Raw genomic sequence first — 22,886 nt, 5'->3', positions numbered from 1 at the left:
CAGGGATATCCCTGTCTCATCGCGCACTAGCGACTCCTGTGGCGGGCAGTGCACGCAGGTCACCAGGTGCACGGTGTTTCCTCCGACACATTGGTGCTTCCGGGTTGGATGTGTGTTGTGTCAAGAAGCAGTGCGGCTAGGTTGGGTTGTGTTTCAGAGGACGCATGGCTCTCAACCTTCGCTGCTCCCGAGTCCGTACGGGAGTTGCAGCGATGAGACAAGACTAACTACTACCAATTGGATACCACGAAATTGTGGAGAAAGAAAAAGGGGTATAAAAAACTGTTCTAACAGTCAGTTTCTTAACAGGTGCATGTTTATCAATAAATTGGAAGAAGCAATTTCATAAATGTATCAAGTGCAGTGTCTGGATGCTCCTTATTAATCACATAAGACCAACAAATATGATTTTTTTCATGCTCACAAGTCTCACAGCAAAATCTTTTGTATGATCTCTAATACACTATTTTAGGTCCAGCTTCTGGAACTTTGGCCTTCCTGGATATAGCCCCAATATTGGGATGAAGGGAGAAAAATACTACATTCTGTTCATCTGTTTCTTGCCCGGTTTGACCCCCTCTCCTAAACCCCAACTTTCCTCCAGTCCTGCCATCCCTCACCTCCTTCTCCAGGATGGCCTGGTGTTTCTTGCCCAGTTTGTCCCCCTCTCCTCCGAAGCTGTTCCTCTGGTTCTCCAACTCTTTGTCTAGTCTCAGCTGGTGCTCATCCATCTCAGCCTTCAGCTTGTTCTCCAGGCCCATCAACTGTTTCTGGTGCTGCCTCCTCATCCTCTTATAGCCGGACATCTGCTCCCTCAGCGCTGAGCCCTGCTCGTGCTCCTGGATCTGACGAGTGACCTGGAGAGATGGAAGGGGGGGGGGTTGAGAGAGTGGGGAGATAGAAATGGGAGGAAAAGAGAAAGGGGAGGAGAGAGAGAAAGGGGAGGAGAGAGAGTGGAAGAAAGAGTTTCAATAGTGTTTCAATAGTATCTGACATCTTTGAGTTTTCGATTGAGCCTGCCTGGAGAGAGAGGTGGGCGGGGTTTCCAGTTGTGGGACTGTTCCATTGGATCGCAGGCGAACTCAATCAAGCTTAGGCAAAGTAGCTGTAAGAAAACAAACAAGCGTTCATAGTAGTATGAGAGAGGGGTTAGGGGGTTGTGTTAGCAGTCGTATCAGAGAAAGAGAGGTTTAGGGGTTAGCGTTTGCGGTCATGTCAGAGAGAGTGGTTAGTGGTTGGGTCAGAGAGAGGGGTTTGGGGATGTGCTCACCAGGGAGGCCGTGCGGATGGTGGCGAAGTGGTCCCGGTTGCGGTAGTAGGCCCTGCGGCGGGCGGCTGACGAGGGCTGCTGCTGGTCTATCTCTGGCTGGTATGGGTCATCATAGATATTATCCTGACCCTGGGGGACAAGGAGAGAGAGAAAGAGAATTCAGGAGAGGGAAGTTTAATTAATGTCCACAAACAATTGCACACACCTGACATATTTACCACATACACACACCACCATATTCTCTCCCTCTAGCACACACACCACACACAACCTCTCTCAGACTTACAGCAGGGTGGTGTATAATGAAGGAGACTTCTCTCCCTCAGTCATCATAGCCATCTCCCCCCACCGCACCCAAACCCCATTCACACCTCTCTCAGACTTACGGTAGGGCGGTGTATAATGGAGGAGTTGGAGGTGACTGTGTGCTCTCCCTCGGTCATCATGGCCATCTCATTGCTGTCGTCGGAGCCGTCCGCCAGGCTGTTGACCGAGGAGCTCTGGGAGCTGGCGGAGATGGACATACTGGGCACAGACTGGGAACTCTCCATGCTGCCCACAGTGCCCGTACGCAGCAGGTACTGCTCCACCTCCTGGGTGAGAGGGAGGGGGAAGGAGAGAAGAAAAATAGAGACATTATACACAGACAGGCAGGCAGATACGGACAGTCAGAAACAGGCAGAGAGAGACACAGGCAGGCAGAAAGTTAACATAAGATACAGTGCCTTCAGAAAATATTCACACCCCTAGACTTATCCCAAAATGTTGTGTTACAGCCTGCATTTAAAACGGATTACGTTGAGATTGTCTCACTGGCCTACACACAATACCCCATAGTGTCAAAGTGTATTTGTTTAGACATTTTTACAAATTAAAAATTAAACGATGAAATGTCTTGAGTCAATAAGTATTCAACCTCTTACGGCAAGCCTAAATAAGTTCAGGAGAACAAATGTGCTTAACAGGTCATACGTTGCATGGATTCACTGTGTGCGATAACAGTGTTTCACATTATTTTTGAATGACTACCTCATCTCTGTACACACAAACAATTACTGAAGGCCCCTCAGCTAAGCAGTGAATTTCAAACACAGATTCAAGCACAAAGACCAAGGAGGTTTTCCAATGCTTTGCAAAGGAGGGAACCTATTGGTAGATGGGCAAAAATAAAAAAGCAGACATTGAATATCCCTTTGAGCATGCTGAAGTTATTAATTACACTTTGGATGTATCAATACACCCAGTCACTACAAAGATACAGGCGTGTTTCCTAACTCAGTTGCCGGAGAGGAAGAAAACCGCTCAGGGATTTCACCATGAGGCCAATGGTAACATTAAAACAGAGTTTACATGGCTGTGACAGGAGAAAACTGAGGATGGATCAACATTGTCATTTAGGTTAGTGTTGTGGATTAACTACAGAGTGAAAAGGAAGCCTGTACAGAATAAAATATTCAAAGACATACATCCTGTTTGCAATAAGGCACTAAAGTAAAACTGCAAAAAATGTGGCAAAGAAACATAACACTTTGTATTCAGGACAAAGTTATGTTTGGGGCAAATCCAACATCACTTCATATTTTCAAGCATGGTGGTGGCTGCATCGTGTTATGGTATGCTCGTCATTGGCAAAGACTAGGGAGTTTTTTAGGATACAAAGAAACGGAAAAGAGCTAAGCACAGGCACAATCCTAGAGGAACACCTTGTTCAGTCTCTATTCCAACAGACACTGGGAGACAAATTCACCTTTCAGCAGGACAATAACTTCAAACAGGGCCAAATATACACTGGACATGCTTACCAAGACGACATTGAATGTTCCTGAGTTAGTTGACGTAAATAGGCTTGAAAATCTATGGCAAGACTTGAAAATGGCTGTCTAGAATTTATCAACAACCAACTTGACAGAGCTTAAATTATTTGTTTAAATAATAAATGTGCAAATAAGTGATCCAGGTGTGCAAATCTCTTAAGAGACTTACCCAGAAAGACTCACAGCTGTAATCGCTGCCAAAGGTGATTCTAACATGAATCAACTCAGGGGTGTGAATACTTATGTAAATTAGATATCTGTATTTTATTTTCAATAAATCAGCTAACATTTATAAAAACATGTTTTCACTTTGTCATTATGGGGTATTGTGTGTAGATAGTGGAGAAAAAAAAGGTTGTAACAACAAAACGTGAATAAGTCAAGTGGTATAAATAATTTCTGAAGGCACTGTAAGTGATCAACCCAGATCTGCCCTAACAAGTGTGCCCCATAACTCCTCCTCCCCACCATACAACCAGAGGAGGTCCATCATGGACCTTACTAACATGGGGGGGAGCCCCTACCTCCTCCTCCTCGCCTCCCTCTGGGGTGGGTCCGTTGTGGGCTTCGTGGAAGAGGATCTTCTTCATCTTCCTGTACTGGAGGTTGTCCAGCTCCCGCACTGCGTCCTTGGTCCTCGCTATGAGGTCCATCACCGCCGTTAGGGGACGCTCACGACACAGAAACCGGTGCTACAGACAGGGGAAGGAGGGGAAAAAGGGGGGGGGGGGTGTGCAAAGAGTTAGAGAGAGAAACTGAGGAAGAGGAAGAAGAAAAAGGTGTGTGTGCTGCACTCTTACATTCAGCAACACATCAGAGATAGGCCTGTCTTGTGGAATCTTCTGTAGACAGGAGTCCACAAAGTTACGGAAATAATCAGACCTACGGCACGAGAGAGAAGAGAGTTCAGTCAGAGAGAAGACAGAAAGAGAGCTGATGAGTGAAAGAGAGCTGGTGAGTGAGCGAAAGAGCGTTAAGAGACAACGAGACAGTGATGTAAAGGAGAGATTCAAAAGTTCAAGAGTTAAGCAAGAGAGGTTAGGTGAATGACAAACGGATAAGGGAGTGGAGAAATGTACATGAGGAAGAGTGACGCTCACCAGTGATTGGACGCTAGGATTGGGCTCTCATTCTGGGCGATGTGGTATAAGGCACTCATAGCATTCATATTGAACAGAGGAGGCTTCCTCTCCGCTAAAGAAAGAAAGAAAGAAAGAAAGAAAGAAAGAAAGAAAGAAAGAAAGAAAGAAAGAAAGAAAGAAAGAAAGAAAGAAAGAAAGAAAGAAAGAAAGAAAGAAAGAAAGAAAGAAAGAAAGAAAGAAAGAAAGAAAGAAAGAAAGAAAGAAAGAAAGAAAGAAAGAAAGAAAGAAAGAAAGAAAGAAAGAAAGAAAGAAAGAAAGAAAGAAAGAAAGAAAGAAAGAAAGAGAGAGAGAGAGAGAGAGAGAGAGAGAGAGAGAGAGAGAGAGAGAGAGAGAGAAAGGGTATAGAAAGAAGAGAGATCAATCGAGAGAAGGAAAGGGAGATAGAGAGAAAGTGACCAAGTGATAGAGAGAGAAGGGAGAGAGAGGACATGTTAGCTAACAGCCAAAGCAGCTTAGTGCTGAGTCTCTTAAATCCCAGTAACAATGCCGGGACAAACATACACAACATAGACTATTTCCAACTCCCAGGGGTTAGGGATTTGGTCAGACCACTCAGACAGGGGTCACACTGAGGGCCTGGGGTCAAAGTTCACTGTGGAGCCATTTGCCAAGACACCTTCATATTTCCTATATTATACTACATTGTTAGATCTCTTTCTTGATGTGGTGTCCAAGGGCGACATTCCCTCTCTACAGTACCATAGAGATTGTGAATAGTTTGTTGCCATGAAGATCCTAGAGAGTGGTTTCTTGCCATGGCGATGCCTACCCAGCTCTATACAGGTGATGCCCAGAGACCAGACGTCCACCTTGCCGTCGTACTGACCCTCGTCCATCGCTAGGATCACCTCCGGAGCCATCCTGGAAAAAGAGTGAACCATCTCCTTTATAATCAGCCACTGGTTAAAAAGAGTGTACCATCCCTTGTGTGTAGGGCAGGGGGTGGGGGAGGATTTGGAGATTCACAGGAGAAAACCAGCAGTACTTTGGCCCACAGGGAATTGAATAGTCCACAGTTTGCGGTTCTAGCTCCTCACCAGTAGGGGGTTCCTACAAAGGAGTTGGCGGGGGCAACAATGGAGGCAGAGCCAAAGTCTCCCAGCTTCACCTGGCCAGGCTCTGTCAGGAGGATGTTCCCCGCCTTCACATCCCTGAGAGGAGAGATGTTAACACAACGTTAACAGCGCAGAGACAACGACGTTGAACATATTCACTTAAACCAGGGTTGGGCAAACGTTTTGGCTCGGGGGCCACAACGAGATTTCAAAATTCAACGGAGGGCCACAGAGATTTTATAAAGGGGACCGATTTGTTTGTCAAAATTCATTTGCGGGACAGAAAAAGGGCAGCTATTTGAAAATAAATAAATAATGTATATATAGTCCACAGTATATAGGTAAATTATAATTTCTGCATACTTTCTATACAATTGTAGACACTCAAGAGCGGCCTTGCAATAGTGACATACCCTATATAGCATATATGGTATAAAAGAGGCCAGGGCCCGGTTTCCCAAAAGCATCTTAAGGTTAAGTTCCTCGTTAGAACCTTCATAGGGGAATCGTTAAATCGCCAAGCAATTGTTATTAACGTTGTACATGAAAATGCTCGTAATCTAACGCCTACCTCAGACCACTTGTAGAACAGCTAATTGTGTCATTACATGCTTTTTTTGCCCTCCCGAATCACTTTATACACAGATCTCAGCTAAAACAGAATCACATGGTTTATCCACCTCTCTGCCTGCGAAAAACTTCAGAACAAAGTTGACTACAAATACGTTGCCAATGTCTTTGCAATTGATACAAACAAGCAACGTATAAAAATATGCTTAGAACGAAAACAGAGTTGAATGCACAAAAATATAAACAGTAAGCTTATAGGCCTATTTCAATTATATCAAAATACATTTCATGTTCAATCAATCGAGTTTTATTTTGCTACTTGTAGGCTACCGTCTATAACTTGTCTCAATATATTATGTGCGTAATGTGCCAAATCTGTGATTTTTTGCCTTTTTATTGGGTAAGCATTAGAGTAAACTGCCTCAATATTTGCAGCCGTAGGTGGTAATCTCTTTCTCTGCGTCAGTATTGTGAAATAACTCAAATGTTAAGGAAATATTTGAATGGAGAAAGCTGTTCCGAGAGCAGCGCTCCTTTTCCTTCGATCCTATTCGTGACAACACATGCACCAACGACGCACTTGTAGTGGTGTTTTGGAAAACTCATGTTACGTCTTCGGCCGTTGTAGGAAAGATCCATTGTTAAAAACACTTGTAAGCCCAAGTTCCATCGCTATTGGGAAAATGAGCCCAGGCTATTAAGGCCACAATGGAATGATTATCCAACGACGGCATGATTATTGAAACGGCACTGAGTAAAATCCCTGAGACGTTACTGAGATATTGTAGAACCAATGATGACAGACTAGACTGAAAGACATAGCATTGAAAACGGAACAGGAATTGAACAGCCAGAATTGCTCTAAGACACTGCACAGTGACAGCATATGGACAACACAGTAGCATGGACCAAGAGGTCGTAGTAGTTGTTTGACTAAGTTGCTTTGGATAAAAGCATCTGCTAAAATGGCATATATTTTTATAATATTACCTATGGATCATGTTGTGGGAGTGAAGATAGGCCAAGCCCAGTAGTGCACCATGGGTAATAGCAGCTATTTCCACCTCCTGTAGTGGCTTCTTGTGAACTACAGACACAGAAAGACAGACACACACAAAAAGACAGAGACACACAAAAAGACAGAGACACACAGAAAGACAGAGACACAGAGACACACAGAAAGACAGAGACACACAGAAAGACAGAGACACACAGAAAGACAGAGACACACAGAAAGACAGAGACACACAGAAAGACAGAGACACACACAGAGAGAGTCTAGTTATAAACAAAGCTTCAAAAACATGCTAAACACCCTTAAACATGACTCAAAATAATCCCTGCAGTTGTTCTCTGGTGTACTAACCTTCTAGAAGATCGGAGGCTGAGCCTAAACAGTACTCCATCACCAGCTGAGAGAGAGAGGGGACAGATTATTAGTAGACACTCAAATAGTGTACTGGGGGCACACACACTGCTAATACTGACCCATGCTGTGTGTTCTCTGAGGTAGCATCCTCTGTACTCGATGGTGTTGGGATGACGGAGCTTCTGGAGGAACTTCACCTCCTTGATGATATCCTGCCATTTCTGAGGAGAACGACGAGAGAGCAGGGGTTAATACCAAACATCAGGCCACAGGGAATCATGGAAAATAGACAAAAAAGTTGATTATTTAGGGACAATTCTAATCCATTCTTGAAAAGCCTGAGGGTCCTGAGTGTGCAGGCTTTTGTTCCAGCCAAGCACTAACACATCCATTTCTATTCATCAACTTAAGTGTGCGCGCGCCTAGGCTCACCTCGTTGGACTGCTTGCCGGTGTAGGACATCTTCTTGATGGCCACCACCTCGTTGTTGCGCACATCTCGGGCCTGTCGGACACAGCATCGAGAAGGACAGACACACTTCATACAAACTCTCAAAACACCTTGTTACACACTTTGATAAGGAGAGCGAACACACACACACTTTCTTAATCAAAACTCTCCCCTCCCCCTAATATAAGGTCCCCTTACGAAGTAGACGGCCCCGAAACTGCCATGGCCGATCTCTCGGAGGTCAGCGAAAAGCTTCTCGGGGTCATCTCTGTAGAAGAGCTCAGCCACATCCGGGTCCTTTAGATTGCCCGCCCGCACACTCGAGGGCATAGCCAGGGCCTGGTGGACAGAAAGAGAAAATTAGGAGGGAATTCTTTTTTTTTTTTAAGGGGGGTGAAGGGGGAGAAAGGTGGATATGGTGGGAAAAGAAAGTGAGAAGGACAGAACAGAGAGTGGAAGAGAAAATGCACGAGACAAGGTAGAGAGAGAAGAAGGGTAGTGGAATAGAGGAAGAGGTAGAGAGAGAGAGAGAAAGAGGAGTAAAGAAGGGTATAGAGATAGAAAGGCAGAGAACAAGTGCGGAGAGAGAGAAACCGAAAGAGGGGGAGGTTAGTTCTCACAAAGTGCACTTAATAACAAACCCATATTAAAAATGTATAAAACGCGTCTCAACCTCGGCAGAGAGTGCTAGCGTACATATTATGGTGATGGATACACAAACTTTCACTACAGCTCGCATGGCATGTGCGCACACACACTTAACAGTCCCTCTAACTGTAAATCAAAGTGCTGTGAGAGCAGAGACATGGTTTACTCATAACTTAAGGCGCTACACATAGGATTGTATTTTTATTTTTGCATTGTAATTTCATAAAATGGCCATAATATATCTGCAGTGATTGTGGAATGATAGTGTTTCACAGTATTACTTACACGCCAGTGTTGTGATTGGCTGGGATATTCGCCTATTGATTTCTCCCACTGTTAAACTGGGAAAGCTGTTTTGACTTTGTGGCTGTGTTATCTAGTGGAAATCGCTCTCATTTGCTTGTTGCTAAAATTATACACTGCTTGCTCAATTTCAGTTTCTGTGAGAAAACAAGCAATGAATAGCGTAGGGAATCATTGTACCATCTAAATCGCTAGAAACATATTTCCAATAGCAGATATTGTTTTACAGCTGTTTGAAGCTGGTGGACCAACACCGAAAGTAAAAGGCTCAAGCCCAGAAAACACAGCCACAAATTCAGAACAGATGCCGCCAAGGAGTGAGAAATCATTAGGCGATTATCACAGCCAATCACAACACTGACAGGTAAGTAATACTGTGAAACATTACACAATTACAGCAGATATATTATGGAAATTCTGGAATTACAATAAAGATCCTGTTTGCTACCTATCAACACGGACTGATCCTTTTCAGTTGAACTTCCACCTGACAGGTGTGGCATATCATGAAGCTGATTAAACAACATGATCATTACAGGTGCTGGGGAGAATAAAAGGCCACTAAAATGTGCAGTTGTGTCAAACAACACAATGCCACAGATGTCTCAATTTGAGGGAGTGTGCAATTGGCATGGTGACTGCAGGAATGTCCAACAGAGCTGTTGTCAGAGAATTTAACATTAATTTCTCTACCACAAGCCGCCTCCAACATCATTTTAGAGAAATAACAGTACGTCCAGTACTGTGGCGGTCACGAAATTTAGTCAGCCGATGATTGTCAAGCAAATAACTGTTGGTCTCAGGGGAATTGACCGTTAATAACAAACACATTTAGTATCTCCTGGCTTTCACATATACCCTACAAGCCACCGATGTAGACTTTTGGAACATCTACAGTTTAGAAAGTCAAATAAATCCATGTAATATAGCCTACACCTGCACAATAAATCAATTATTTATTTTAGACATGTCTAAAGAAACATGATATGAAAAAAATGTAGTCTATTTCAGAAGAACAGAAAAGCATACTCGGAGTTGTCCTTACGTTAGGTCCTGATCTGGCTATGCCAAATTGCTGTGGGTTACAATAGCTCAAGATTTGCTTAAAGTGGCATTTTATAGTAGTGACGCACCGATATGACATTTTTGGCCGATACCGATATCCAATATTTTCCTTGCCAAAAAAACGATAGCGATATTAAAAAAATTTGCGGCCTTTTAAGCATTCTAGTACAGTTAAATAGTTAACGCACACACATGGACGCAGCGGTATAAGGCACTGCATCTCAGTGCAAGAGGCGTTACTACAGTCCCTGGTTTGAATCCAGGCTGTAACACATCCCATTTTGAATATTCCCCAAAATGTGCAACCCTAACCACTAGCATCAAAAACCTTTACGCAATGTGGCTGACGCAACAGATCAAAACTTTTAGCTTAAAATGTTGATAGCCTAATAGTTTATTTCTTCACATTATAAGCGCAGCAATGCACACATGGGAGTAGGCTATAAGCACAAATGTTCTATTAGCTGGAACACCCCATAATCAAAAGTGACCTGCTTTTATTATAAAAGATGCATTAAGGTGAAAATGATCTACCCCAAACTTGATACTCACACGCTGCTTATGCCAGTTAGGCTCTACACCCCTTGTAAAGGAGATTAATGTGTTTAATTTAAAGAAGTTATTGGCCCGTTCGGTTGTGACACAAACCTTATCAAAACATAGGTCTATGGGTGCGACTATGATTCGAAAAAGTCACACAAAAAAGGAATTGATATATAATTTAAAAGTGACAGACTAATATTGTCACCCATCAGACTATTGTTGATTTAATCTCGTCTTTACATATACTAAATAATAATAACATTAAAATAAATAGTTGCAGTCAGAAGTTTACATACACTTAGGTTGGAGTCATTAAAACTTGTTTTTCAACCACTCCACAAATTTCTTGTTAACAAACTATAGTTTTGGCAAGTCGGTTAGGACATCTACTTTGTGCATGACAAGTAATTTTTCCAACAATTGTTTACAGACAGATTATTTCACTGTATCACAATTCCAGTGGGTCACAAGTTTACATATACTAAATTGACCGTGCCGTTAACCAGCTTGGAAAAATCCAGAAAATGTCATGCTTTAGAAGCTTCTGATAGGCTAATTGACATAATTTGAGTCAATTGGAGGTGTACCTGTGGATGTATTTCAAGGCCTACCTTCAAACTCAGTGCCTCTTTGCTTGACATCATGGGAAAATCAAAAGAAACCAACCAAGACCTCAGAAAACAATTGTGGACCTCCACAAGTGCGGTTCATCCTTGGGAGCAATTTCCAAACGTCTGAAGGTACCACGTTCATCTGTCCAAACAAAAGTAAGCAAGTATAAACACCATGGGACCACGCAGCCGTCATAACGCTCAGGAAGGAGACGCGTTCTGTCTCCTAGAGATGAACGTATTTTGGTGCGAAAATCGCAAATCAATCCCAGAACAGCAGCAAAAGGACCCTGTGAAGATGCTGGAGTAAAACAAGTCCTATATCAACATAACCTGAAAGGCCGCTGAGCAAGGAAGAAGCCACTGCTCCAAAACCTCCATAAAAAAAGCTAGACTACAGTTTGCAACTGCACATGGGGACAAAGATCGTACTTTTTGGAGAAATGTCCTCTGGTCCAATGAAACAAAAATAGAACTGTTTGACCATAATGACCATCGTTATGTTTGGAGGAAAAAGGGGGAGGCTTGCAAGCCGAAGAACACCATCCCAACCGTGAAGCACAGGGGTTGCAGCATCATGTGTGGGTGCTTTGCTGCAGGAGGGACTGGTGCACTTCACAAAATAGATGGCATCATGAGGATGGACAATTATGTGGATATATTGAAGCAACATCTCAAGACATCAGTCAGGAGGTTAAAGCATGGTCGCAAATGGGTCTTCCAAATGGACAATGACCCCAAGCATACTTCCAAAGTTGTGGCAAAATGGCTTAAGGACAACAAAGTCAAGGTATTGGAGTGGCCATCACAAAGCCCTGACCTCAATCCTATAGAACATTTGTGGGTGGAACTGAAAAAGCGTGTGCGAGCAAGGAGGCCTTACAAACCTGACTCAGTTACACCAGCTCTGTCAGGAGGAATGGGCCAAAATTCACCCAACGTATTGTGGGAAGCTTGTGGAAGGCTACCCAAAATGTTTGACCCAAGTTAAACAATTTAAAGGCAATGCTACCAAATACTAATTGAGTGTATGTAAACGTCTGACCCACTGGGAATGTGATGAAAGAAATAAAAGCTTATAAATAAATCACTCTACAATTATTCTGACATTTCAAATTCTTAAAATAAAGTGGTGATCCATTTATGTCAGCCAGGTAGGCTAGACTCTTGTTGTAAAGATAAGCAATGTGCTTAATATTAGGAAAGTTCTGAAACAAATATAGTATGCCTAGCCTATAGAAAGCTGATGGGATCCTCTTTTTAAGCGAGACCATCACTCTTTTCTCACGCAATTGCATAGCCTATAGAAATGTTGAGCAACTTGAGCTCATGGGCTCTCATGAAATGTTTGATTAGATTTCTGAATACAGTTACCTTGACGTCAGAGTGATTAGAGGGACAATAGAGTGCTGAGTGACAGGCAGTTAGCAAGTTTGGTAGGCTACTAATGACCAGCCGAAAAATCAGCTTGTAGAAGCCTAATTACCGTGACTAAACGGTCACATGGTATTTGACTGCCTTCATGACCGCCGGTGAGGCGGTAATACGGTAACTGTAACAGCCCTACGTCCAACCGGCCTCACAACCGCAGACCATGTGTAACCCCACCAGCCCAGGACCTCCACATCCGGCTTCTTCACCTGCGGTCTCATCTGAGGTCAGGAACCTGGACAGCTTATGAAACTGAGGAATATTTCTGTCTGTAATAAGGCCCTTGTGGGGAAAACTCAATCTGATTGGCTGGGCCTGGCTCCCAAGTGGGTGGGCCTATACCCTTCCAGGCCCCCCCATGGCTGCACCACTGCCCAGTCACGTGAAATCCATAGATGAGGGCCTAATTTATTTTAAATAGACTGACGTTCTTCTATGAACTGTAACTGTAAAATCTTTGAAATTGTTGTTTGTTGCGTTTAAATTGTTCGGTATATTTTATAATTTCTTAATTTTTATTTTATAAAAATGACATTCCCCCCGCCCGTGTTAAATGTTCAATTATCTAAAAATGTGTAAACTCAGATTCTTATTTGCATGTTGTAGCTTAGACCCTATTTTAAATCATCTGCGTTTTGTTACAGTGGGGAGAACAAGTATTTGACACACTGCCGATTTTGCAGGTTTTCCTACTTACAAAGCATGTAGAGGTCTGTAATTTTTATCATAGGTACACTTCAACTGTGAGAGACGGACTCTAAAACAAAAATCCAGAAAATCCCATTGTATGATTTTTAAGTAATTAATTTGCATTTTACAGAAATTCATGTTAGCAGGCAATATTAAACAGCGCTGTTTATGACTTCAACCCTATCATCTCCCGAGATTAGACTGTCAATACTAAAGTGCCTATAAGAACATCCAATAGTCAAAGGTATATAAAAATACAAATGGTATAGAGAGAAATAGTCGACGCGTCATTTTTCCTATAATAACTACAACCTAAAACTCCTTAACTGGGAATATTGAAGAACTGGGAATATTGAACCACCAGCTTTCATATGTTCTCATGTTCTGAGCAAGGAACTTAAACGTTAGCTTTTTTACATGGCACATATTGCACTTTTACTTTCTTCTCCAACACTGGATTTTTGCATTATTTAAACCAAATTGAAAAGTTTATTATTTATTTTAGACTAAATAGATTTGATGTATAATATTAAGTTAAAATAAGTGTTCATTCAGTATTGTTGTAATTGTCATTATAATATATATATATAAATAAAAATCAGCATCAGCTTTTTTTGGTCCTCCAATAATTGGTATCGGTGTTGAAAAGAGATTTTTGGTTCCAACCGCTGTGTCTTTGTGAGACGCAGAGTAGGTGAACGGATGATCTCCACATGTGTGGTTCCCACTGTGAAGCATGGAGGTGGTGGTGTGATGGTGCTTTGCTGGTGACAGTGATTTACTTAGAAATCTGCAGCGATAACGCCATCCCTTCTGGTTTGCGCTTAGTGGGACTATCATTTGTTTCTCGACAGGACAATGACCCAACACACCTCCAGGCTGTATAAGGGCTATTTGACCAAGGAGAGCGATGCATCAGATCACCCGGCCTCCAACCAATTGAGATGGTCTGGGTTGAGTTGGACCGCAGAGTGAAGGAAAAGCAAGTGCTCAGAGCCAACAAGTGCTCAGTATATGTGGGAACTCCTTCAAGACTGTTGGAAGAGCATTCCAGGTGAAGCTGGTTGAGAGAAGGCCAAGAATGTATGAAGCTGTCATCAAGGCAAAGGTTGACTACATTGAAGAATCTAAAATATATTTTGATTTGTTTAACACTTTTTTGGTTACTACATGATTCCATGTGTTATTTCATAGTTTTGATGTCTTCACTATTATTATACAATGTAGAACACAGTAAAAATGTAAATCCTTGAATGAGGTGTAAACTTGACTGATACTGTATATTTTTTAAACAAATATTACAATAGTTTCACAACCATGTTTGTAAGCTTTTAAAATGACAGAAAACTCAACTGTTCATCTTGTCCAGTGATGAAGACATGGATGTCTCATGGTATGGTGGAGTATGCAAAATGGGTAGACTTTGAGCACCTTTATCTCCTGAATGTTTTGGCATTCAGGTCCAAAAAGTAACTTTCTGACCAAATCTTCCACAGGCAAACATGTATAGAAAGTTAAGTTTGAATCAAAAGGGATGCTGTCAAAAAGTGATTGAATTCAAATGGATTTACCCGGCACCTATATTTCCCATTCATTCAAGATTGATTTCTGACCTGCAGATATCTAATAGATTTGCAAATGGTGTGGAATATCATGACATGTAGCCTAACCACCGGACAAATTTAAATTTTGATGATGAACTATCCCGTTAAACAGCCAAGTCCCTATTCAAACACTCTTCAAATGCCTCCTCCTTCCTCCCTCAAAATAATAATTGATCTCACATGGTTGTATAGGTGCGAGCATGGCCTTCCACCTTCATGACATGTGAGATCAGTGATTAGCCTATTTCAAGGAATAAAGAAAGTAAGGATGCATAAGTCTTGGTTGGTTTTGAGTGTGACCGCTGGAGAGAAAAGAGCAGAGCTAACGTAACCAGCTCCAGTGATTCAGTCTGGAGTGAATGCATCAAGACATCGCCCCAGGGCCCCCACTGGGCTTGGGATGCTCTCTTTAAAGCAAACCTTTAAACTAATGTGTGTGAGACAAGTGTTTGTGAGTGTGCAAGAGTGTGTAGAGGAGTGGGGTGTGTGTGGAAAGGACATGCCATGTCTGTACATTATATGGACTGTATGGTCTTTATAGAAATCCAGTGAACCAAACCCACCGCTTTAGAGTAAAATATTCAATATGCTACGCTGTTACACAATAGCAGTCTATTGGTGCTCAATTCGAGACTTATGTTAGCACAGAAGACCTACATCTTGATCTAGTTAACTGCGATGTCATCAGTGGCTGCACGGAGCATATCACCGATAGGTGTTGTCAAGTAATATAGGTGTTGTCAAGTAATAAACACTAGGGAGATATTGAGCTGTTGTGAATTCATGGCCTATAGTTTTGGATTGAAATTGATCCAATTCTCCAACGTTACACTAATTTCCATTCCTATTTTTCCCCATTTTGTTCTAGTATGTATTCACCCTTTTTACAGTGTGATGTGAATCATAGTAAAGTAGGTAGCTAGTAACTAAACTGTGGATAAATGAACGTGGAGGACTGTGCATTCAAATCTGCTCTAGCCATGTAGCTAGAAAAACTAATTCTGGAAGAAAGGAATTGGGTCATGGAATGCTTGGCTACAATAAAACCATAATGTGTCATTCACTTATTTCTATGGTGTCATGGAATATAATTAGTCTTGAGTGACAGACAGGGTTCAAACCCGGGTCTCGCCCTAGGTTGAGGATGGGATATACAGTATTTTCAACTAGGACCCAGGCTTGGCCTTGCCTCGCAATGCACTTAATTTGTATTTTTATTTAACTAGGCAAGTCAGTTAAGAATAAATTCTAAAATACAATGAGTCTCACTCACTTTCAACTTTGTTAAACTACACGTGTACAAGTCAGTGTATGCTCAAATAAGTGTGGTCATTTAGATAACTATCTAGCTAGTTATCCATATTAGACAATGTCATAGTTAGGATGATACTGTAAAGAAACAGGCAGGGTGCAGGTCTCGAACCCTCGTCCTTCTAGCCCGAAGTCCAGCGCGCTATCGACTGTGCCCCAAAAGCATGCTCAAGCGGCAGGGTCGTTACAATACATTATTTTTTTGGGCTCAAGCATGTCACTGTCAACTGCTCTTAAGTTTAGTATGTTGGCTAATTAGCTATCCATGGATGTCTGCAAACACCATACAGTCGTTAGTTTAGCTAGCTAGTTAGCTGTGCCTTGCCAGCAACGGTAGTTAACGTTAGCTGGTTAGCTAGCTAGTCAATTCATAAGTAACCTATTTTGATGCTGAATACACGCTAAGGCCAGAATCGCAAACTGGCTAAATAGCGCTAAGACGTACGGCTAACTAGCTACCGTTGTTGACAATAAATTGCAACACTTACCACGGCTTGTTATGATCCCGCTCTAGCTACGAAAAATATTAATTCTCCAATACTAGTAACGTTAGTGGTGGTCTCTTCAACGGGGCGTCTCAAATCGACGTACGATTCATTGTCATCGATTTCCTTCTCACATACATCCGACGACGAATTTGATTTGTTCTCAATGTCCTAGGCTGGCTATCGGTAGGGCTGAGCATAAACTGTCTAACTGACTAGCTACTTAATCCGTCCCGAACTGGTTAGCCACTAGCCAGTTAGCTTAGCTGGCTAACTACTAGCTAACGTTAGCTGTATACGGGGTGCGGCTGGTCTTCTTCCACCTCACCTGCTCCCTTTCCTTTCATATCGTATTGTATCACTACATCCGTCTTTCCGCCAAGTCTCTACAATTTCTAATATGCTTCTCCCCGTCAGTGTTTTTCTGTCTCACCCCCTTTTTTTGTTCAGAAAAAAAGCCAAGATGGCTGTGAGTGGGGCGGGAGCGGAAACCGGAAGTAAGGCGCATGGTTGTCAAATATTTGTATAACTAAATCTCATTGTTCTATCTGTGTGGGTGGCTTCTTCTTATTCGTGTCCGCTTCCGGCGCACTAGACGCTGTAATGCGAATTGCTGCCTTTCTCAGGCTGGAGAGTGAAATATACACCTGTAGGTGCAGGCAGGTGGACTAAAGAAACAACAACAACTTGCTATTTCGCCCTGCCTGTCATTTGTGCCCAAAATAGCTACAAGGAAAAATGTGGTTACACATTACACCCAACTCAGTCAGCTCACCGAAAAATATCCTCCTATCCTCAGCATACTGTCTGCAATATAACACAACATGCTTCAGTCTCTACCTCCCCACATTCCTTACACTTTCCATCTGGGTTTTTCCCCACTAGCAATCCACAATGCCCCAACCTCAGCCTTGTCTAAAGAAGCCCATTCCTCATTTCCCTCCCAAGATACATATAAGCCTCACATAATTCTGGATTGAGAAAAACTGCCTACCCCCCTCGTCTCTCTTCCACTCACATTGCCACTCCTGGGTCAACCCCTCTGCTATGATGCTCCTACATTCCATCCCCCTTAACGGGACCATCACATCTACCTCCTCACTCTTCAAAGCAGCCTTCGTCACCATGAGCTGGGACCCACAGAAAACCTACCTTACACCCTTTCTGCCCCACCTTATTAAGAGCCATCAACAGCTATATTATCAGGTCTGGGCGTGCATTTGACTTCCCTTCTCTCAGCGCAACCAGATTAGCAGCAGAGTTTGAACACAAATTACCCTTTTAGGCCCCACCTCTTCCACCCATCCCAATGACCACTCTACTGCTTGTATTTCAGCAGAGAAGAATGACGCCCTGTCAGACAGCCGCCTCCGCTGGTGTATCTGAAACTGGGGAACATGCATCCCAAACCCTGCTGTCCCACTGCCTGGATCCTATCAAATCAAATCAAATGTTATTGGTCACATACACATGGTTAGCAGATGTTAATGTGTGTGGCGAAATGCTTGTGCTTCTAATCAAATCAAATTGTATTAGTCACATGCACCGAATACAACAGGTATTACAACAACCTTACAGTGAAATGCTTACTTACGAGACCCTAACCGACAGCGCAGTTTCAAAAAATACAGATAAGAATAAGAGATAAAAGTAACAAGTAATTACAGAGGAACAGTAAAAAATAACAATATATACAGGGGGTTAGTTGAGGTAGTATGTACATGTAGGTAGAGTAAATTAAAGTGACTATGCATAGATGACAACAGAGAGTGGCAGTGGTGTGGAGAAGGGAGGGGGGGCAATGTGAATAGTCTGGGTAGCCATTTGACTAGATGTTCAGGAGTCTTACGGCTTGGGGGTAGAAGCCTCTTGGACCTAGACTTGGTGCTCCGGTACCGCTTGCCGTGTGGTAGCAGAGATAACAGTCTATGACTTGGGTGGCTAGAGTCTGACAATTTTCAGGACCTTCCTCTGACACCGCCTGAAATAGAGGTCCTGGAGGGCAGGAAGCTTGCCCCCAGTGATGTACTGGGCCGTTCGCACTACCCTCTGTAGTGCTTTGCGGTCGGAGGCCGAGCAGTTTCCATACCAGGCAGATGCAACCAGTCAGGATGCTCTTGATGGTGCAGCTGTAGAACCTTTTGAGGATCTGAGGACCCATGCCAAATCTTTTTCAGTCTCCTGAGGGGGAATAGGTTTTGTCGTGCCCGCTTCATGACTGTCATGGTGTGCTTGGACCATGTTAGTTTGTTGGTGATGTGGACACCAAGGAACTTGAAGCTCTCAACCTGCTCCAGTGCAGCCCCGTCGATGAGAATGGGGGCGTGCTCAGTCCTCTTTTTCCTGTAGTCCACAATCATCTCCTTTGTCTTGATCACGTTGAGGGAGAGGTTATTATCCTGGCACCACACGGCCAGGTTTCTGACCTACTCCCTATAGGCCGTCTCGTTGTTGTCGGTGAACACACTGTTGTGTCATCGGCAAATTTAATGATGTTGTTGGAGTCGTGCCTGGTTGTGCAGTCATGAGTGAACAGGGAGTACTGGAGGGGGCTGAGCACGCACCCCTGAGGGGCCCCTGTGTTGAGGATCAGCATGGCGGATGTGTTGTTACCTACCCTTACCACCTGGGGGCGGCCCGTCAGGATGTCCAGGATCCAGTTGCAGAGGGAGGTGTTTAGTCCCAGGGTCCTTAGCTTAGTGATGAGCTTTGAAGGCACTATGGTGTTGAACGCTGAGCTGTAGTCAATGAATAGCATTCTCACATAGGTGTTCCCTTTGTCCAGGTGGGAAAGGGTAGTGTGAAATGCAATAGAGACTGCATCATCTGTGGATCTGTTGGGGCGGTATGCAAATTGAGTGGGTCTAGGGTTTCTGGGATGATGGTGTTGATGTGAGCCATGACCATCCTTTCAAAGCACTTCATGGCTACAGACGTGAGTGCTACGGGTCAGTAGTCATTTAGGCAGGTTACCTTAGTGTTCTTGGGCACAGGCACAATGGTGGTCTGCTTAAAACATGTTGGTATTACAGACTCGGACAGGGAGAGGTTGAAAATGTCAGTGAAGACACTTGCTAGTTGGTCAGCGCATGCTCACAGTACACGTCCTGGTAATCCGTCTGGCCCTGCTGCCTTGTGTATGTTGACCTGTCTAAAGGTCTTACTCACATCGGCTGTGGAGAGCGTGATCACACAGTCTTCCGGTAAAGCTGGTGCTCTCATACATGTTTCAGTGTTATTTGCCTCGAAGCGAGCATAGAAGTAGTTTAGCTTGTCCGGTAGGCTCGTGTCACTGGGCAGCTCTCGGCTGTGCTTCCCTTTGTAGTCTGTAATGGTTTGCAGGCCCTGCCACATCCGACGAGCGTCAGAGCCGGTGTAGTACGACTCGATCTTAGTCCTGTACTGACGCTTTGCCTATTTGATAGTTCGTCGGAGGGCATAGCGGGATTTCTTATAAGCTTCCGGGTTAGAGTCCCGCTCCTTGAAAGCGGCAGCTCTAGCCTTTAGCTCAGTGCGGATGCTGCCTGTAATCCATGGTTTATGGTTGGGTATGTACGTACAGTCAGTGGGGACGACGTCATCGATGCACTTATTGATGAAGCCAATGACAGATGTAGTGTTCTCCTCAATGCCATTGGAGGAATCTCAGAACATATTCCAGTCTGTGCTATCAAAACAGTCCTGTTTTGAGCGATGGCCGAGCGGCGTAGGCAAGGTGCAGTAGATGGGATAAGATGCAATAGATGGTATAAGATACAGTAAATACATATGAGATGAGTAATGTAAGATATGTAAACATTATTAAAGTGGCATTGTTTAAAGTGACTAGTGATTCTCTATGTAGGCAGCAGCCTCTCTGAGTTACTGATGGCTGTTTAACAGTCTGATGGCCTTGAGATAGAAGCTGTTTTTCAGTCTCTTGGTCCCAGTTTTGATGCACCTGTACTGACCTCGCCTTCTGGATGGTAGTGGGGTGAACAGGCAGTGGCTCAGGTGGTTGTTGTCCTTGATGATCTTTTTGGCCTTCCTGTGACATCGGGGGCTGTAGGTGTCCTGGAGGGCAGGTAGTTTGCCCTCGGTGATGCGTTGGGTGTACCGCACCACCCTCTGGAGAGCCTTGCGTTTTGAGGGCCGTACCAAGTGGTAATACAGCCCGACAGGATACTCTCAATTGTGCATCTGTAAAAGTCGGTTTTAGGTGACAAGACAGACAAGACAGACAAACCTCCTGAGGTTGAAGAGGCGCTGTTGCGCCTTCTTCACCACACTGTCTGTGTGGGTGGACCATTTAAATTTGTTTGTGATGTGTACACAGAGGAACTTAAAACTTTCCACCTTCTCCACTACTGTCCCTTTGATGTGGATAGGGGGGGTGCAGAGGGACTGCTGTTTCCTGAAGTCCACGATCATCTCCTTTGTTTTGTTGACGTTGAGTGAGAGGTTGTTTTCCTTACACCACACTCCGAGTGCCCTCACCTCCTCCCTGTAGGCTGTCTCGTCGTTGTTGGTAATCAAGCCCATTACTGTTGTGTCGTCTGCAAACTTGATGATTGCGTTGGGGGCGTGCATGGCCACGCAGTCATGGGTGAACAGGGAGTACAGGAGGCACCCTTATGGGGCCCCAGTGTTGAGGGTCAGCGACGTGGAGATGTTGTTTCCTACCTGATAGTCCTTTAGGATCCTTTTGGCAAACTCCAAGCGGGCTGTCATGTGCCTTTTACTGAGGAGTGGCTTCCATCTGGCCACTGGTCGTAGCTGAATCAGAATTAGTTAGGTAACATAGATAAATAAGATGTTTTATTTATTTTCATACTATGCTTACTTTATACTTGTCATTAGAATGTCTTCTTTTGGACTATACTGTTGGCAGTTGCATTTTCCTATCTCCTCTAGGGAAAAGTCACTTGGGGCCCAGAGAGGGGAGAGGTCAGGCTTGTCTTTTACATGTCTGGTAATATGCAGAATATCAGAAAGGGAGAAGTCACGTTTGAACATTGTCTTGCATATGTGAATATATCTGTGAAACCATGTGAAGGGCTCCACTATGTCTGTACTCCAGTCATACCCTCCTTTTCCCATTGGGGGGAGGAGTATGGCAGTGTCTGGAACCATTATACCACCCCTCTGATGTGAACTTATCTTTCATAGTATATGACCTAGAGGCTCACTCCCCTCAGGGAGCTTGTCCAGGGGTGGGTTGTATTTGAGATGGGAGTATCTCGAATTGACAATTGATATATGCCATTGGATGAGGTAATGTTTTGGTAATATGAAGTACCAAGAACGAGAAGTAGAACCTCGTCTAAGAGACCAAACTGAACGATAATTTATAGCTAATGCTATCTGGCTATGGGATACTCCTCTTTCAAGTAAAAGGCTCTTTGTGAAGTTCCTAAGATCTGTGGTTCGTCATGTGAGTTGAGAGGGGTGTATCTTGGCTATAAAAGATACTAAAAATTGTTTTCTAAGCACTCAGAGAATTCATTTATAGACACTGAATTGACCTGAGAGTCAAAGGGCTATGGTGAAGCTCATATAAGTAAAGATGGAGTTTAAAATATAACTCTGACTTGTGTGTGGTGTCATGATGTTGCCTGCTTGGGTACTGCAAACCCCATCCCCCTCTCCCTGCCTCTCCCTTTCCACCACAACCCATGCGGTGATCACAGAGAGGTCGTAAATTCCTGAGAATCTCCTCATGGCCCAACAGTATTAGACAGAGGGTAAACTTTCAGAACAAAGGAATTCTCTTCCACCTCACAGAACTTGAGGACCCGCCCCTGAGCCAGTTGGGTCAGAGACCATGGGACAGTCCCTCTCTGCTATCTGAATAAAAGCCAACTCTAAGAAATTACCATTAAACCATGTTTTTCTCCATTAGGAGGAGAACGAAGGTTGAGTACCATTGCTGAATCTTTAACCATACCACGTGGTTAAACTCTTATACTAATAATAACAAGTCTTTGATATTGACTACTAGTCTGCAGCTAGGAATTCGGTATCATTGAACGCGAAGAAAGACAACCGCCGAAACATCCATTCTATAACGAATGTCACTCTGAACTCTCCACAATAACTACGACAGAAGGAACTCCAACATATATGACGCCCCCTGTGAGGGATCTAAGATAGAATTAGACTCTGCTGTGTAATTGTACAATTGTACAAACAGACTGCTTTCTATAAAAATTGGTTGCGTGTGTGTATTCCTATTTGAAGAGGCTACATTGCGCCTGCGGTAGCGGTCTTTTAGCGTCAGAGCAGTGAGTGGTAAATTCCAGATTTAGTCCGTTAGGCCAAACGGTACTATTTCTGTCGGTACTATTTCTGTCGGTCAATATTAACTTCTAGAGCCAATAAGGTTAGAAATTAGAAGATATTCGTTCGGTGACCGAGCCGGAGTAATTTGTCAGCCTACCACACTAAACCAGTGTGGACTGACTACAGGCATAGTTGTATTTATGTACCGTGTCGCTCCGGTCAACATAACGCAAGCAAAGTAGGCCGAAGGGTTTAATGTGAGAC

The 22,886-nt window shown here is 43.5% G+C and overlaps 1 protein-coding gene across 3 annotated transcripts in view; it reads right to left on the bottom strand.

Annotated features, from left to right (window-relative positions):
- LOC120052704 (serine/threonine-protein kinase TAO2-like) overlaps nt 1-16,833 on the bottom strand; it is a 36,395-nt gene extending 19,562 nt beyond the window's left edge. For 2 of the 3 annotated variants that reach the window (XM_038999767.1, XM_038999769.1), the window contains exons 1-14: nt 16,365-16,833; nt 7,869-8,009; nt 7,653-7,724; nt 7,340-7,441; nt 7,218-7,263; nt 6,842-6,938; nt 5,264-5,377; nt 4,996-5,087; nt 4,185-4,278; nt 3,885-3,966; nt 3,609-3,776; nt 1,657-1,863; nt 1,271-1,399; nt 621-857 (exon numbers count right to left, since the gene is read on the bottom strand). In XM_038999767.1, coding sequence (XP_038855695.1) covers nt 621-857; nt 1,271-1,399; nt 1,657-1,863; nt 3,609-3,776; nt 3,885-3,966; nt 4,185-4,278; nt 4,996-5,087; nt 5,264-5,377; nt 6,842-6,938; nt 7,218-7,263; nt 7,340-7,441; nt 7,653-7,724; nt 7,869-8,000 — 1,572 coding nt within the window. In that variant the 5' untranslated portion in view covers nt 8,001-8,009; nt 16,365-16,833. The remainder of the gene's footprint in view (nt 1-620; nt 858-1,270; nt 1,400-1,656; nt 1,864-3,608; nt 3,777-3,884; nt 3,967-4,184; nt 4,279-4,995; nt 5,088-5,263; nt 5,378-6,841; nt 6,939-7,217; nt 7,264-7,339; nt 7,442-7,652; nt 7,725-7,868; nt 8,010-16,364) is intronic. The other variant, XM_038999768.1, reaches the window with a different exon arrangement.
- Between the last annotated feature and the right edge of the window lie 6,053 nt (nt 16,834-22,886).

This window comes from Salvelinus namaycush, chromosome 8 (assembly GCF_016432855.1).
Source record: "Salvelinus namaycush isolate Seneca chromosome 8, SaNama_1.0, whole genome shotgun sequence".
NCBI classification, from domain to species: domain Eukaryota; kingdom Metazoa; phylum Chordata; class Actinopteri; order Salmoniformes; family Salmonidae; genus Salvelinus; species Salvelinus namaycush.
The sequence above is the reverse complement of the archived record's forward strand: the minus strand, read 5'-3'. Positions and strand labels throughout refer to the sequence as shown.